Source organism: Trachypithecus francoisi, unplaced genomic scaffold (assembly GCF_009764315.1).
Source record: "Trachypithecus francoisi isolate TF-2019V2 unplaced genomic scaffold, Tfra_2.0 Lachesis_group10, whole genome shotgun sequence".
Classification (NCBI taxonomy): domain Eukaryota; kingdom Metazoa; phylum Chordata; class Mammalia; order Primates; family Cercopithecidae; genus Trachypithecus; species Trachypithecus francoisi.
Window position 1 is genome coordinate 39,308,652 of NW_022681455.1, and position 14,854 is coordinate 39,323,505.

At 49.7% G+C, this 14,854-nt stretch overlaps 1 protein-coding gene across 1 annotated transcript in view; it reads right to left on the reverse strand.

Annotated features, from left to right (window-relative positions):
• KCNK5 (potassium two pore domain channel subfamily K member 5) overlaps positions 1–9,466 on the reverse strand; it is a 40,986-nt gene extending 31,520 nt beyond the window's left edge. Inside the window, exon 1 of the mRNA XM_033217048.1 lies at positions 8,920–9,466. Coding sequence (XP_033072939.1) covers positions 8,920–9,105 — 186 coding nt within the window. The 5' untranslated portion in view covers positions 9,106–9,466. The remainder of the gene's footprint in view (positions 1–8,919) is intronic.
• Positions 9,467–14,854: the final 5,388 nt, after the last annotated feature.

A 14,854-nucleotide genomic window follows, 5' to 3' on the forward strand; every position in this document is an offset into this window, starting at 1 on the left:
AATGGATGAGTCCAGAGAGGGAAAATCTGGCCAGGGGCACACAGCATAAACCAGTTTACAGGTAAAAGGAGAACCCAGGTTAGAATCAGTTTTTTCCTACACAGTAGTTCAGATGAGGGTTCCTTATCCCTAGCCCCAAGCACGGAAGCACTCGGACAAATGGAAGGGGGCTCTGCCGTGTCCTCCCCACCCAATGTGGCCAACAAGGCCCCTGGCAGCCCTATAGGACTGGAGACTACACCACTGAGCAAAGCAGGTCCTGCTACCAGCTGCCTTGCATAGCTTCTCTCCCAGACTCAGGGGTCAAGTATCCCCGCTCACAGGAGGGGCCCAGCTAAGCAGCTGCAGCCAGATTACAGTGGGGCACGGGAGGTGACAACAGCCATAAGTACACATCCCTGCCTAAATATTTCAGCAGGAAACCCAAATATTTAGATGGAGGACAGGAAAAAGAATGCACATTTCAAAGCCAATCGAAGATGAGAGGGGAGGCGGGTAGTGTCTGCCCCGAGTGAGGGCCCAGCTCTGATCCCAGACCCTGGGTAACCATAAGCCAGCAAGAACACCTGTGAGACCATCTGGTCCCAGGAATTCTCCAGAAAAGTTTTAACCAAGGCCTGGGACAAGCCAGGACTGAGCAGAGCCCTGCCAGAACAGAGAAAGAAGGAAACCATCCCTATTTTTAGGTGTTGATCATCAACAGTTTTAGGTGGTTAATTTGCAGGAAATAGAAAAGCGTGGGTGACTGACTCCACTAGGAGAAACTTGATGGGTTTTATCATCTTCCCTTGTCCCCATCCCCAGATTAGGAGCTCACTGCATGGTGGGTCCTGCAGGGTGGTGTCAGGGACAGAGTACACAGAGGAACTGGGTATAGGAACAGCAGCTAATATGTAGCCGGTCACCTGTTACCTGTGCCAAACATGTTAACATGTTAACATAGATTCTATGGGCATGAGGGACATACTGTACTATTATCCCATTTCGCAGATGAGATGACTTGCTCAATGAGGTCACACAGCTCAGTATCCTGAACTCTTAGCCCCATGCACCCTAAGACTCTGAGGACACCACCTATGCCCTGTACTTTCTTGCCTCTATGCTTTGCTCCCTGCTTTTCCCACCTTCAACGTAGCCTCACACAGAAGAGAATAGTTCATAGTGTGAGCTCTGGGTTCAAAACCTCGTCCTTCCACTTCCTAGCTATGCAGCCTCAGACAAGTTATTCAACCTCTATAGTCCATTCTGTTGCTTCTACTGCGAGGTCGAGCTGATCATGGCACCTACTGCAGAGGGTGGCTGCCATGATACAATGAGATGATGCACATTGGTGGCTCCCACAGCCTGTGGCCATGTAAGTGCTTGTAACTATTGGTTGCCCAAGCCTGTCACTCCCAGCCCCTGCCTCCACCTCCAGTTGTGGACAAGATCGAAGGCTCTGAGTCAACAAGGGGGATTGAATCTCAGTCCTCTACCCAGCAGTGTAGACCTAGGCAAGTCACCTGGCCTCTGGTTTCCTGTCCAATGGGAATAGCAATACTTAGCCCACAGAACTGGTTCAAGGAGACACAGGTAACATCCCAGCCCAATGCCTGGCACCTGGTAGGCACTCCACAGAATGCTCACAGGGCTACTGCTCATGCCACTCACCCTTCAAGCCTGCCTTCTTCTAAGTGCAGGAGTAAAAATTCATCTCTTGCCCTGCTGCACACCTGGAGTCCCCAGGTGCACTTACCAACATCAATCTGGTAACAGCTCCTTACTATTCTTCCTCCAGGTTAGGGGCCCCCTGAGGGCAGGGACTGTGTTTTGTCTGGAGCCAGGTCTTCCACAGGCCAAGGAGTTTGGCTACAGGCCTCAGAAAACAGAAAATGAATCCCCCCAGCCCCTTCAACCTTTGCCCATCTCTCCAGCCTCTTCCATCTACAACCCACCACTGAGCACTTTGGACTGTATTTCCTCTCATTTTACCACTGCAGCCCAATTATCTTTCCTCAGCTGCACTGAGCTCCAGAGGGTTAAAGACTCTCCAGTATCTGAGGCTTCATCAAGCACACAAAGGATAGCCAGTAGGGAGGGCCCCTTCTGTGTTTCCAACTCCACTGTATCCAGGTCTCTGAGGTCCAGAGATTGGGATAATGGCTCACCAGAAACCTAGAGGCCTTAGGCAGCTGAACAGAGCTACAGCTGGAGCACACCACCCCCACTTCTACATAAAGGGACAGCGAAGATGCAATCTAGGAAGGTCACCAAACCGGAGAGGGAATGTCTTTGCCTGGGCCAGGGACCCAGACCTGGACCTCCCAGTGGGGCTCAAACTAGAGTGTGAAGGTCAGTGGGTTTTTCTGGGGGCTGTAGGCTCTACGGGCTTTCTGGGAAAATCCACACTACATCACATCAGCAGGAGAGAGGAAGGAGGGGGTGTCCTTATCAGAACACCCACAGAGTGAAGGGATCAGCCCACAGAAAAGTCGTTAGAGTAGAATGTTCCACTTCTTTTACACTGTAAATGGCTGTGGAGGACACTTTCTGAAATGTTGTTCCCTCCCTTACTTGAAAAATGCAAAACTTTGGTGGAGTTCAAATTCTTTGGCAACACAGAAGAGCTTAGTCATGTGACTCTCACCTCCCTGGCCTGTGGCTACAGCCTGGTGGGTCCATCCTGCAGAACACCTCCCCAAGGGCTACGGGCAAGAGACAGCCACCATCTCCATCCCGTTTCCAGTTCTTTAGAAGTTTGGTTGATACACACCCAGAAGTAGGATCACTGCATTGCTCAGTAGTTTTATTTTTAATTGAGGAAACTCCATACTACTTTTCACAGTGGTTGTACCACTGTGCAAAGCAAAAGAAAGACTATATGACTCCACTTAGGAGACATCTAAAGTAGTTAAGTTCACAGAAACAGAAAGTAGAATGGTGGTTACCAGGGGCTGGGTAGAGAGGGGGAAGAAGAATTGTTGTTGAAGGGGGTATAATTTCAGTGTTGCAAAATGAAAAAGTTCTGGAGATCTGTTTCATAACTGTAAATTTACTTAATACTGCTGAGCTGGGCTTTTAAACGTGGCTAAAATGGTAAATTATATGTTTCTATGTTTTTTGCATTTAAAAAATTCAGTTGACATTCTCTCTATTCTAGGAAGATCTTCCTGATTCTTTGTAATACCAATGAGATGCCCACCACACCTGTGCAGGGACCGCTCCATTGCAGCATAGGAATATCTGGGCGTAGCAGAAATGGCAGCTAACACTTAGCATTTATGACGTGCCACACACTATTCTAAGCAAACTATGGTGTGGCTTCAGAGGCCACTCCCACAACCATCAGGCATACTGCTTGGATGGTGATTCCTTCAGCAACGCCATCAAGGCCCTGCAACGGCAGCTGGAGAAAGATCCCTACTGAGGGCAGCACATCCTCTCTCCGTGTACAGCCATCCTTGGGAAGAACGGAACAGGCAAGGGTTCTTCTGCATTATTCCAGAGGTCCCTGGGGACTCAACGAAATTTTAAAGAGATTTGCTTCCGTCTTCTCCAATCCCTAAAAGGAATATTGGAAGGAGGCAAACCTATTTCATGTGCTTTCCTATGGTCTCCTACCTCACTTCTCTGTACCACCCCAGTTCTGGCCAACTGGTTCTTGCAGCATCATGCAAATACAGCATCCCAATTTGGACAAAGACTGTCTTGGAGGCTCCACTCAGGGGTCTGGCTCCTCTGCTCCCCAAAACCTTGCACTTCTCTCCCTCCTCCCACCACTACCAACCACACACACAGTTCAGAGGCTGAGCCCAATCTGCTAGCAAACAGCCAAGTTCAAGATGAAAGCCTTTGGCCCGAGGTCAGGGCCAGTCAAGCACAGCATCCAAAACCAGGGGATTGTGTTTCTTTTAAACGCCAGACTATAAATAGGGCAAAACCCCAGGAAAATATTTAAAAGCAACAATCATCACCTCCTTTGCATTCCCCACCCCCACTGGAAACTTTCAACACTTGCTAATTTCTGCCCTCCATAATTCTCTATTACTGTGCCATCTGTAATCATCCTAACGGTTCTAGTAAAACTCTGAAAGCAATTTAATAAACATTCACTTTCACTGTTAAAAAACTCTAACCAGAGCAGTTAACTAAGGCAGACTAAGGCTTTTTTTTGGCTGTCCTCAACCTTCGAGTGGAACATAAATAAGAAACAAGCCATTAGGAAGGGACCTCTTCAATTTCCTCTCAAAAAACCAGCTTATCCACTTTCCACTTCTGCAGTTCTAGCCAGTAAGAACTCAAGCTCGGACCCAAGGATGTGGAGGCCTCCAAGATCCTCCCTAACCAAAAGAGCTATTGTGTTCCCTTTACTTACAAAGGCAGTGAAGTGGACCAGTGCATTTTACAATTTCCAACAAGGCTTGAGACAAAGAGGGTGTTCATAGTAACCCTCAGCTTTCCAAAAAATTCAACGTACCCCATTCTAAATATTTCGGTCATATGTAATTTTGTCATATATTCCATGGTTTTATTTTTCAAATCTGGGGGGCAGGATTGGTGTTAAAAGAGTGTCAGAACCTCAAAATTGGAACTAGCCTTACTACTTTGGACTGGAGTGTGTAGAGACCAGTCCAAAGGGTTCAGAAAATGAAAGGAGGTACACGTGGAAAACCTTAGAACACAAGAAAGCACTTTGGAGCTTAGGAAGGAAGGAGGCCAGTAGGATCCAAGAGGCTTCCGGGAACAGGTCAGCTATATGAGCAGTCAAGCAAAACCTGGACTTTGGTCTGGGATGCTAGACAGAGGGCAGGACCTAGGGCAACCCTACTCCACCCCCAGGAGACAAGGGACTCTCTAGAGCCACAGCAAGAAGCCCGCAGTCTGCCTTCCCCAGGCTAGGATAAAGGGCCAGTCTCCGTCTTCTGTTAGGAGTCTCTTCTCCCTTCCTTTCCCAGTCAGGTTTTTTTTTCTTTCTTTCTTTCTTTCTTTTTTGAGACAAGGTCTTGCTCTGTCGCCCAGGCTGGAGTGCAGTGGTGCAATCCAGGCTAACTGCAGCTTTGACCTCCCAGGTTCCTAGCTGCTCTTTCTAATCCAAGACCCCGCTCTGGCTTGAGATCATCTCCTGAGAGCCCTCCCTAACCCCTCAGGCTGGACCAGCCCCTTGGTAAGTGACCTCCTGAAAACCTCTGTGGTAGCCCATACCCACAGTCTTGTTCCCAGTGGGTTTATGTATCCTTTTGTCCAGCAGCTCCGAGCCCAGCCTAATTCTTTGTATTCTGAGAGTCTTGCCCAGTGTCTGGCACATGGTGGATGCTTAATAAATGTTTGCTAATTTCCATGTACTTTGAAATATGAAACTTAGATTTGAAACCTGACTCTGCTCTATGTGATCCCAGACAAGTTACGTCACCTTTTCCCCTAATTTTCCTCATTTATGGAGTGGTCTTCAAGATTAAATTAAAATAAGAATGTATATAAAATGCTCCTGTTTCTGATCACTGCCCACCAGAGGCAGAAGGCTGAGAAGGGCTGTCACTCCTCCCCTTCAATCCCATCCCCACTGTTTTTTGGTGGGGTGGGGGTTGGGGGCTTCCGAAATGAGAAGTGCAGAGGAGTGGACTGATACATTACTTCAGTAACAGAGGCCGGGTCAGCCAGGCAACAACACAGGAGACGCCTGTATGCCATTCCCTGTGCTAGGGGAAATAGAAAATAGAATTTTCCAGCAGATCAGGGTCCAGCTGAACCAATTTCCTAAGCTCAGTCACAGAGCAACAATCTTCACAGGCCCAAGAGGGAGGTGCAAGCTCCTGGGGCAGACTGCCTGGTCATTCCCCCTCCCTGTCCTGCCCCACGGGCTGTGCCTCCTGTGGTGTCCCTGTGGCCACTCTATCTTCTCTGGGCTTCAGCTTACTTACTTGAATACATACTGTAAAGAGTACCTGAAATAAGGCAGGTAGGTAAAGCTGCCTTCCTCAATAAATGCTAGGGTCAGGAGACCTGTTCACTTTTTATAGACATCTTGCCTAATGTTTCTACTTTATTGGAGCCTCACCAAATACTCATTTTGCAGATGAGGAAAGGAAGGCAAAGTTAAGTTACATGGCTTGATGGGTAAATGGCCGAGCCAGATAGCAAAACCAGCCTGTGCTCTCTCTCATAAAATGAGGATAACAGCACCCACAATGCCCAACACAGAGTAGGTTTGCTGTAAATGTTAACTTCCCTTGTGAGAGTCTCTGCAATTTAGGAAGAGGTCTGGAGAATGAGTCACCAAAGATCTTGCTTGAGAGCAGGGGTTCAAGATGGTTCTGAAGGCAGGAAAGAGGATGATCACGTGGTCCCAGGCTGGCGGGTCACCGAGCACTTGAAAGTCAGTCTGCACCTCACTTCAACCACATCGGAGGGAAGGAAGTACCTGACATTCGGCGGGTATTTCTAAAGAAAGGTGACTTAACTCTCTTTCTCACACATTTGAAAGACCACACACAACTTCCGGGGTAAGAGAAACCCCAACCCAGACTGCACCCCATCTCTTCCAACAATCTTTGTCCTACCCCAGGAATTCCTAGCTAGGAGCTCCTTCATGATTCCAAGGTGATTCAGAACCAGCTAAAACACAGAGCCTCAGGTGGAAAATGCCCAAGCAGCCAGATGGGAAAGAAGATTTTTGAGTTTTCCTTTTTCCTTAAACCAATATCCTGAGGCCTGAGGCAGTACCCCAAGTCACAAGAAAGCAGAGCAAGGCAGATTTCTGCAGATTAAAACTGATGCTTCCACTTGTCCATTTTCATTTCTTGGGTTTTTCCTATCATGGGAGGGGACTCACCCAGTTGGGGTTGGTTTGGGAGTTTTTTTGTCCAGGGATGAGGACAGGGCTGTCCTTGTTCAAGAACGAATCTACAATCATCTCCAAAGCAGACTGGCTTGATGCCGAAATCCTTTTTCTAAAAATTACCTGCCCATTACTTTTTCTGGGGGGGGGGGAGGTAAATGTTGACAGATTTAACAGGATCGCTAAATAAGAGGCATTTTGTTTGTTCAAATACCTTAAGAAACCGTCTAGCCTCCAAAGCTATGACCACCAGCTGCACCCGGCTGCCTAACCCCCGGACCCACCCCACCACCACCCGCCCCCCGCCTTTCCCTTCTCCTTGTGTTTTGAAGTTTATTTTCCCACATTTAGCCTTGAATTCTTTCCTTCCTTCCCCTGCAGTGCTGGAGCAACAGCTTAGAGGAAAACACTTCGAGGGCAGCTCAAGGCTTTATCATCCTTGCCTGCCCTCTTCCCCCTCTAAACAAAGCCCTGGAACAAACTAAACAAAAACTTGTTCTCTAGAGGAATTGTTTCCTCAAGGGAAATCATAAAGTGACCCCCTCCCCATAACACCCCCCCCCCCCCCGCCAGGGTAGATACCCATCAGAAGGAAGCCATGTAGACTCTTCATGCCAGGACTCCTGCTGTTAGGAGGTAAACCAACCAACCACCTGCTTTAGCTTATCCTCCCCACCATCACCTCCCATCTGCCACTACCCGGGAAACTGCTACAGGGCAAGAGACTCTCCACTAAAACCCAACACTAAGCCTGCTGGACTAAACCTCCCCTTCCACGGGACCCCTCGGAGGACAAGTCTCCCCACACACCGCTGCCAGCAAACACCTATATGCTCATCTGTGTGATGCCCATCGATCTGGGGACAAGGTTTTGATGTTTTCCAAATGCTTCCAACCTAAAAGTGCACGGCAGAAATAAGGAATGAGGAGGATGGGCTCATTCCTATTTCTCACATGGGGAAACAGAGGCTGGAAAATGAGCGACAATTAGATAGGCATAAAGTATTGGGGTGCTGCTGTAGACTAAACGTTGCTCATCAGACCTCCTTTCTGGCATCTTTCACCCTGAGAGCAATATAACACCTTGGACAATCTACCCCACTCCCCACCTGCTGCAATCTAGAACTTTCATTCAGGTCCTGGTCATTCCACGGGGGGAGCAGGCCAAGAAGAGTTGGTGGATGAAGCTGAGCCCTCGAGAAACTGGTGTAGAGGGCCTCGATCCCCAAATTGGCCCCAAAGTCTCAGCCAGGATAGGCAGCCCTTTTATCCTAAGTGAGGTCAATGTCACCCTTTGGGCTGTGCACCAGAAGATAAGCGGTTCCCAATGCCAGCACGGAGGAAGTCCCCCACCTACCCCAATTCCGCACACTCTCTCCTACCCACTCGCAAAGGGACTATCTGGGTATTATTCGTTTGTGCAACCTGCTACTTTCACAAAGTTTTACTCCAAGCTCTTGAAGGATGTCTCCGCGAGATAAGCCTTCCCGGAAGCCTGAGCGCGTCCCCAGCATTCCAGGCACCACCCCTCGTCCCGTGGGTTCGGGCCCCACAGAGCCCCCCCAGTTCCCCTCCGGAACCCCGCTGGGGGCGGGAAGATTTTGCCCAGGCTCAGGCTGGGGGACCCTCCCGCCGCTCTGCCGGGTTCACGTTTCTTAAGAAAAGCCTAGCAGGCTTGGCGCTGGCCCTGGAGCGGGGAGGTGGAGACACGAGGGGACGGCACCAGGCTTGGCTCCCAGACGCCGAGAGCGTCTCCGGGGAAAGATAAACGCCTTTATCCGCCCCACAGCCTCTTTCCAAGGAGGGAGGTACCGTCACACCCACACTGAAACACTATGGAGCCCAGTTCACCCGGGAATCAACTCCAACTTATCTCCGGCCAAACTAAGTTCCAAAGAGTCTCCGCGCTTGGGGGACCCCCGTGTCCCTCGGGTGAACGATGGATCCTCGAAGCCTGATCCATGATGAGACATGCTCTCTCATCACCCCCTGGACCTTCCACAGGGACTGAGGGTCACCCAAAGCTGTGAAGGGGTCTTCCTTTCAGCGCCCCCTAAAGTTCAAGCCAGCTTCAGATGTATATGGGGGTACAGGCGGCGACTGACCTCTAGGATCTTGTCCAGGCCCTCCTGACCCAGGCACGGGAACTCCTTGAGCAGATGCAGCTTCTGTGTGTAGTAGTTTTTCTTGGCCTCCTTCCAGTGTGGCTCCTCCAGCACTTCGAAGATCGCCGCCCCGATGGCCAGGTAGAAGATGATGGCCGAGGTAAGCAGAGGGCCCCGGTCCACCATGGCTCCCGAGCAGCAGCCTCCTAGAGAAAGCCTCTCCTAGCCCCAGCTGCTCCCAGTCCGCCCGCCCTCCAGCCTCCGAAAACAGCTGTTTGAATTTGGAGCTCCGCATGCGCAGTGCCCGGTACTCCCCCCGCAAGCACCGCTCCCCGGACAAAGTTTCTCGGCCAAGTTGGCCAACGGAGCGCGGGGAGCTGCGTGGGGCCCCACTCACGCGGCCCGGGGTGGGCGAAAACCAGGGGGGCTGAAGGGGCGCCCTGGACTGCGGATGCGTAAGGAGCGGGAGGAACACCGGACTTGACTCTGGGCAGACACGTGGGCCGCTTCTCCACGCGCCGCTCCTCCGTGCTCCACTAGCTGTGTGAGCCGCTCCCGCCTCCGCGCGCCGCTTTAACCAGCGCCTGGCGCGCTCTGCCCCCCTCCGGCTCTGGGCTCCGACCGGGGAGGAGCCCAGGCAGGCCCCGCCCCTTCCCCGCGCCAGCAGCCAGGCGAGCGCAGGAGCCAGCGCGAGGTGAGCGCTGGAAGAGGCTCCGCGCTCCCCGCGCTCCCGGGGTCAGCCGCCAGGGGTTGCCCGAGGGGTTGCGGTCTCGGGGACTCGTGTTTGTTATTAGAGCTGGCGTGTTAACTAAAATGATTGTGACTGAGGTCAGGAGTTTATTGCTTTCGTTATTTTTATTGTAATTCTATTTTCATTTACTGATGTTTCTTCCAAAAAAGTCTTATGCTCAGTCTCTCCGTGTCTCTCTTCCACACACTTTCCTGTAAGCCTGAGGAAGGGGGTTAGAACGGGGCTGAAGAAACTGTAGGGAGTCAGAGGACATCAGAAACTAATCCAGCCACCCACGCGTGATTCCTCCTTATCACCCCGTTCTCACCTACCCAGGTGAGAACCTTGCATCTGGAAGGAGCAGGCAGCTCAATTCGTGGCACCCCTGTGCGCCCCCCCAAAACACAGTAACTCTACGGGAAACACTTGGCCTCCCTCCCCTCCCCTTCCCTTCCCCCTCCCCTTTATTTTTCTTTCTCCTTTATTTTTCTTTCCTTTTCTTTCACACGGAGTCTCGCTCTGTCACCAGGCCGGAGTGCAATGGCGCGATCTCAGCTCACTGCAACCTCCACCTGCTGGGTTCAAGCAATTCTCCTGCCTCAACCTCTCAAGAAGCTGGGACTACAGGTGCGCACCATCACGCCCACCTAATTTTGGTATTTTTAGTAGAGACGGGGTTTCACCATGTTGGCCAGGCTGATCTCAATTCCTGACCTCAGGTGATCCGCCCGCCTCAGCCTCCCAAAGTGCTGGGATTACAGGCGTGAGCCACCACACCCGGTCCATTTTCATACATATGCTCCAGCTGATTTAAAATTCCATCCCTCCCCCCTTATCTCCCTCTTTGGCTTTATGTTCTTCCTAGTACTAAATTCCCTCTGCTATATTATATAACTATTTATTGTTTACTCTGTACTGTGCTCCCTCCCCACCACACACAGACACACACACACACACACACACAGAAACATCTGCTGGGGAGATGGAGAATCTGTCTTGTGTAGTGATGTATCCACAGTGCCTGTTACATACATAGCAGACACTCAATAACCATGTGTGCAATGAAGGAGTGAATGAATTTGTTAAAAACAGGCACCCAGGATATTTCTAACTCGCCTTACTTCCATTCTGTGAGCTCTTGTAAACCCCAGGGAGTACTGCATCCCTTCCATGCATCATAAGCAGACCCCATTCGACCCACTTTGCAGTGAGGAAACAAACTCAGTGGGTTAGTTTGTTCAGTCTCTCAATCAGCACCAGTCAGAAGTTGGAGGGGAACCCTCCTCTCAGCGCTCTGTACTAGGGGCTAGCCCTGCCCTTCTCTGACCTCTGTAGGGGCAGGTACTGGAGTGGCCAGAGTCCCTGAGCTCTGTCCCCTGGCCAAGGCCTTTTCTTTCCAGTGAGAAGAAGGGAAATCATTTCTCACCTCCTACCCACCCTGTACCCAGGCTGTGGCCTGAACCCCATGGTGTCAAGAGTTAAGACAGTTTTTACTTGGGGAGCGGAGTATCTGTAGCATCTCCAAATCTGGCTGGAGTGGAGGGGCTAGGGATACAGTTAGAAGCATTGATTTGATTTTGCTGATGTTTCTGTCTCTCCTTATGGCAACACGAGCGTGTCCAGAGGAGAAGGCCAGAGCAGGAAGCTGGGGAGCCCTGGATTTCCTTATACTACATCCCTGAGGCATGCAGCGCCAGTCCCCTCAGGACCCCCCTGGCCAAGGATCACCCTGGACAAGGCCCTGGAGGCATTTCTCTGTAGACAACCCACTCCCAGCACCAGGCCTCTCACCCAACCCAACACATCCATCTTCTCTAAGCCTTGCTGACCTCCTGCCTACCCTGTCCCCGAGGCCGTGTCCTAAACCCCAGCTCTGCAGTCTCACTCTCCAGCCCTCAGCTGGGATGGAAACCAAGCATGGGTTCCGGATCCCCCCTCTCTGGATGGAGTTCACCCTCTTTGTGAGAGTTCAGGGCTGCAGTGTGAACGCTTCAGTGAGCATGAGGTGGGGGCAGTTTGAGAGGCCACAGGCCCTCTCTTTGTTTGGAAAATTCCCTACCATTCCTCTCCCACCTCCGGTCTGTGTTCTCTTCCTAAGAAAATAAAGGGCCTCTTCCTATTTCAGTCTCACGGCCTCATGAAAACGCTGAACACTTTGAGATGAATTGATTTTTATTGGAAGCCTCTGTATGTTCTAGTTTCTTTGTCCTTCCACTCTGTTTCTGCATTTCCTGTCCCCTTCCTCCTTCTTGCTCTCTGTGTGGTGCTGGCCCACTCCTCATCCTCTTCTTCTGTCACCCCATCCTTTACTTTCCCATATTTTTCCAAAGCTCCTTCCCCAGCTCTTCATTCTCCCTCCTCCTGCCTCTCTCCTTTGTCTCCCTTCCAGTTGAATGTGCTTCCCCTCCCCCAACTTCCCCTCCCCTCCCCATCTCCCCCCTCCCCATTCCCCAGCCCCAGCCCGATAGTTGAATCAACACCTTCTGTAGATCAGGGGCACACACCTGCTCTCTGAGCAGCAGCCAGTGGGGGCTTTTATAAAATATAAACTGTGCTGAAACTATCAAATGTTTAGACAACACGCGCCTTAAGATTGGGAAAGGGAAAAGTGGGTAAATGGGAATGAGATGAGGTGAGATATATATTTTCCCACAGGGCTGATAAATAAATCCATTCAAATAGCATACATATAGCTCTTAGTATTATGCTTATTGATTGGGGTTGATAATAATTTCAGAGTGCAACCTTCTGGAAGGCAGTCAGCTCTGAGGAATGTAAACCAACAATAAAATTCTAAGCCCCTCCCAAGCAAGCAAATGGACCCTTCCTCTTGAACAAAGGCATTCTCAAGTAAACACAAAACACTAGTTCAGGCCATGATGGAATGGGTGGTTGGACATGGCTCCTTGTTTTTTTTGTTGTTGTTGTTGTTTGTTTTTTGGTTTTTGGTTTTTTTTTTTTTTTTTTTTGAGAAGGCTTCACACTCTGTCACCCAGGCTGGAGTGCAATGGCACAATCTCAACTCACTGCAACCTCTGCCTCCTGGGTTCAAGCGATTCTCGTGTCTTGGCCTCCCAAGTAACTGGGACTACAGGCATGAGCTAATTTTTTTGTATTTTTAGTAGAGATGGGGTTTCACCATGTTGGCCAGGCTGGTCTCAAACTCCTGACATCAACTGATCTGCCCACCTTGGCCTCCCATAGCAGTGGGATTACAGGCATGAGCCACAGCGCCCAGCTGACATGCCTCATTATACCTTCCTCCCATTGGAATTCAGGCACAGCTGAGCAGTGTTAATATTAAAACAGAGACCTTAAGGTGCAGCCTGACCAAGATGGTGAAACCCTGTCTCTACTAAAACTACAAAAATTAGCTGGGCATGGTGGCTCTCGCCTGTAATCGCAGCTACTCAGCAGGCCGAGGCATGAGAATCACTTAAATCGAGGAGGCAGAGGTTGCAGTGAGCCGAGATGGCACCTTTGCACTCCAGCCTGGGTGATAGAGCGAGACTCCATCTCAAAAAACCCCCCAAAAAACAAAGACCTTAAGACTGACAGAACAGACTGTTCAGAGCCATAAGATTCCAGCATGACAGCAGGCCCTGAGAGAAATCGAAGTATTTTACCTCAAAATGTATTTATTTGGCCTATATTGAAATGCTCCTGCAAAGCTATCTCTGATCCGGAATCTACATTCTATAGAGAATACCTTTCCCTTTCCAGGTCTTTTTCCAAAACCATGAGAGAATTAGCTAGGAGTCTAGCACTTTTTTTTTTTTTTCAGACGGATTCTCACTCTGTCACCGAGGCTGGAGTGCAGTGGTGCAATCTTGGCTTACTGCAACCTCCGCCTCCTGGGTTCAAGCAATTCTCCTGCCTCAGCCTCCTGAGTAGCTGGAATTACAGGTGCCCGCCACTCGCTTGGCTAATTTTTGTATTTTTAGTAGAGATAGGGTTTCACCACATTGGCCAGGCTGGTCTCGAACTTCTGACCTCGTGCTTGGCCCGCCTTGGCCTCTCAAAGTGCTGAAATTACAGGCGTGAGCCACCATGCCGGGTGGAGTCTGGCACCTTTATAAGCTGGATAACAAACATTTATAATCTATTATCTCTGAAGCCTGCTACCTGAAGGCTTCACCTGCATAATAAGAACCTTGGTCTTTACAGCCCCTTATCTTAACCCAGACACTCCCTTCTATGGATTTCAGGTCTTCAGATAAACTCAACCAGCTGCCAATCAGAAAATCTTTGAATTCACCTATAACCTAAAATGTATAAAAACAAGCTGTGCTCTGATAACTCTGGACGCGTGTTTTCAAGATCTCCTGGATCTGTGTCATGGGCCATGGTCACTCATATTTGGCTCAGAATAAATCTCTTCAAATATTCTACAGAGTTTGACTTTTCATCCACAGGATGGAGTTGAGATTCACCTTGACAGCAACAAATAATGAAACTTCTGCAGGTCTCATCTCCAGAAATTGGCTGAGCCATCAGTGGTTTTGGCCATGGTCATGCTTCCAGGATCTCTCCATAAAAGGTTTACACCCACCTTTGTTTCTTCCTTATTTCAATTATGTAAAGGGATTATCCTCTTGGTAAAATGAACACCTGGTAATCCAACCCAAATGTTTTTACTTGCAACATTTCTGTTTACATTGTTTTATATTCTGTTTAAGAATTTCAGCCGGGCACGGTGGCTCAAGCCTGTAATCCCAGCACTTTGGGAGGCCGAGACGGGCGGATCACGAGGTCAGGAGATCGAGACCATCCTGGCTAACACGGTGAAACCCCGTCTCTACTAAAAATACAAAAAACTAGCCGGGCGAGGTGGCAGGCGCCTGTAGTCCCAGCTACTCGGGAGGCTGAGGCAGGAGAATGGCGTGAACCCGGGAGGCGGAGCTTGCAGTGAGCTGAGATCCGGCCACCGCACTCCAGCCTGGGTGACAGAGCAAGACTCCGTCTCAAAAAAAAAAAAAAAAAAAAAAAAAAAAAAGAATTTCAGAGGAGAATAGTCCCCCTCTGCAAATCACATCTGATCAAAGAAGTTATATAAAAAGCCATTAAGAGCATAAAGTGATTCAATATCATCATTACTCAAAAACCTTATTTCCATAAATAAAAAACTCTGTAGCCATCAACTGAAAAGGTCAACAGGTTCTATTTTTATTTTTGTTTTTGTCCTATTGCTTAAAAGATAGATGA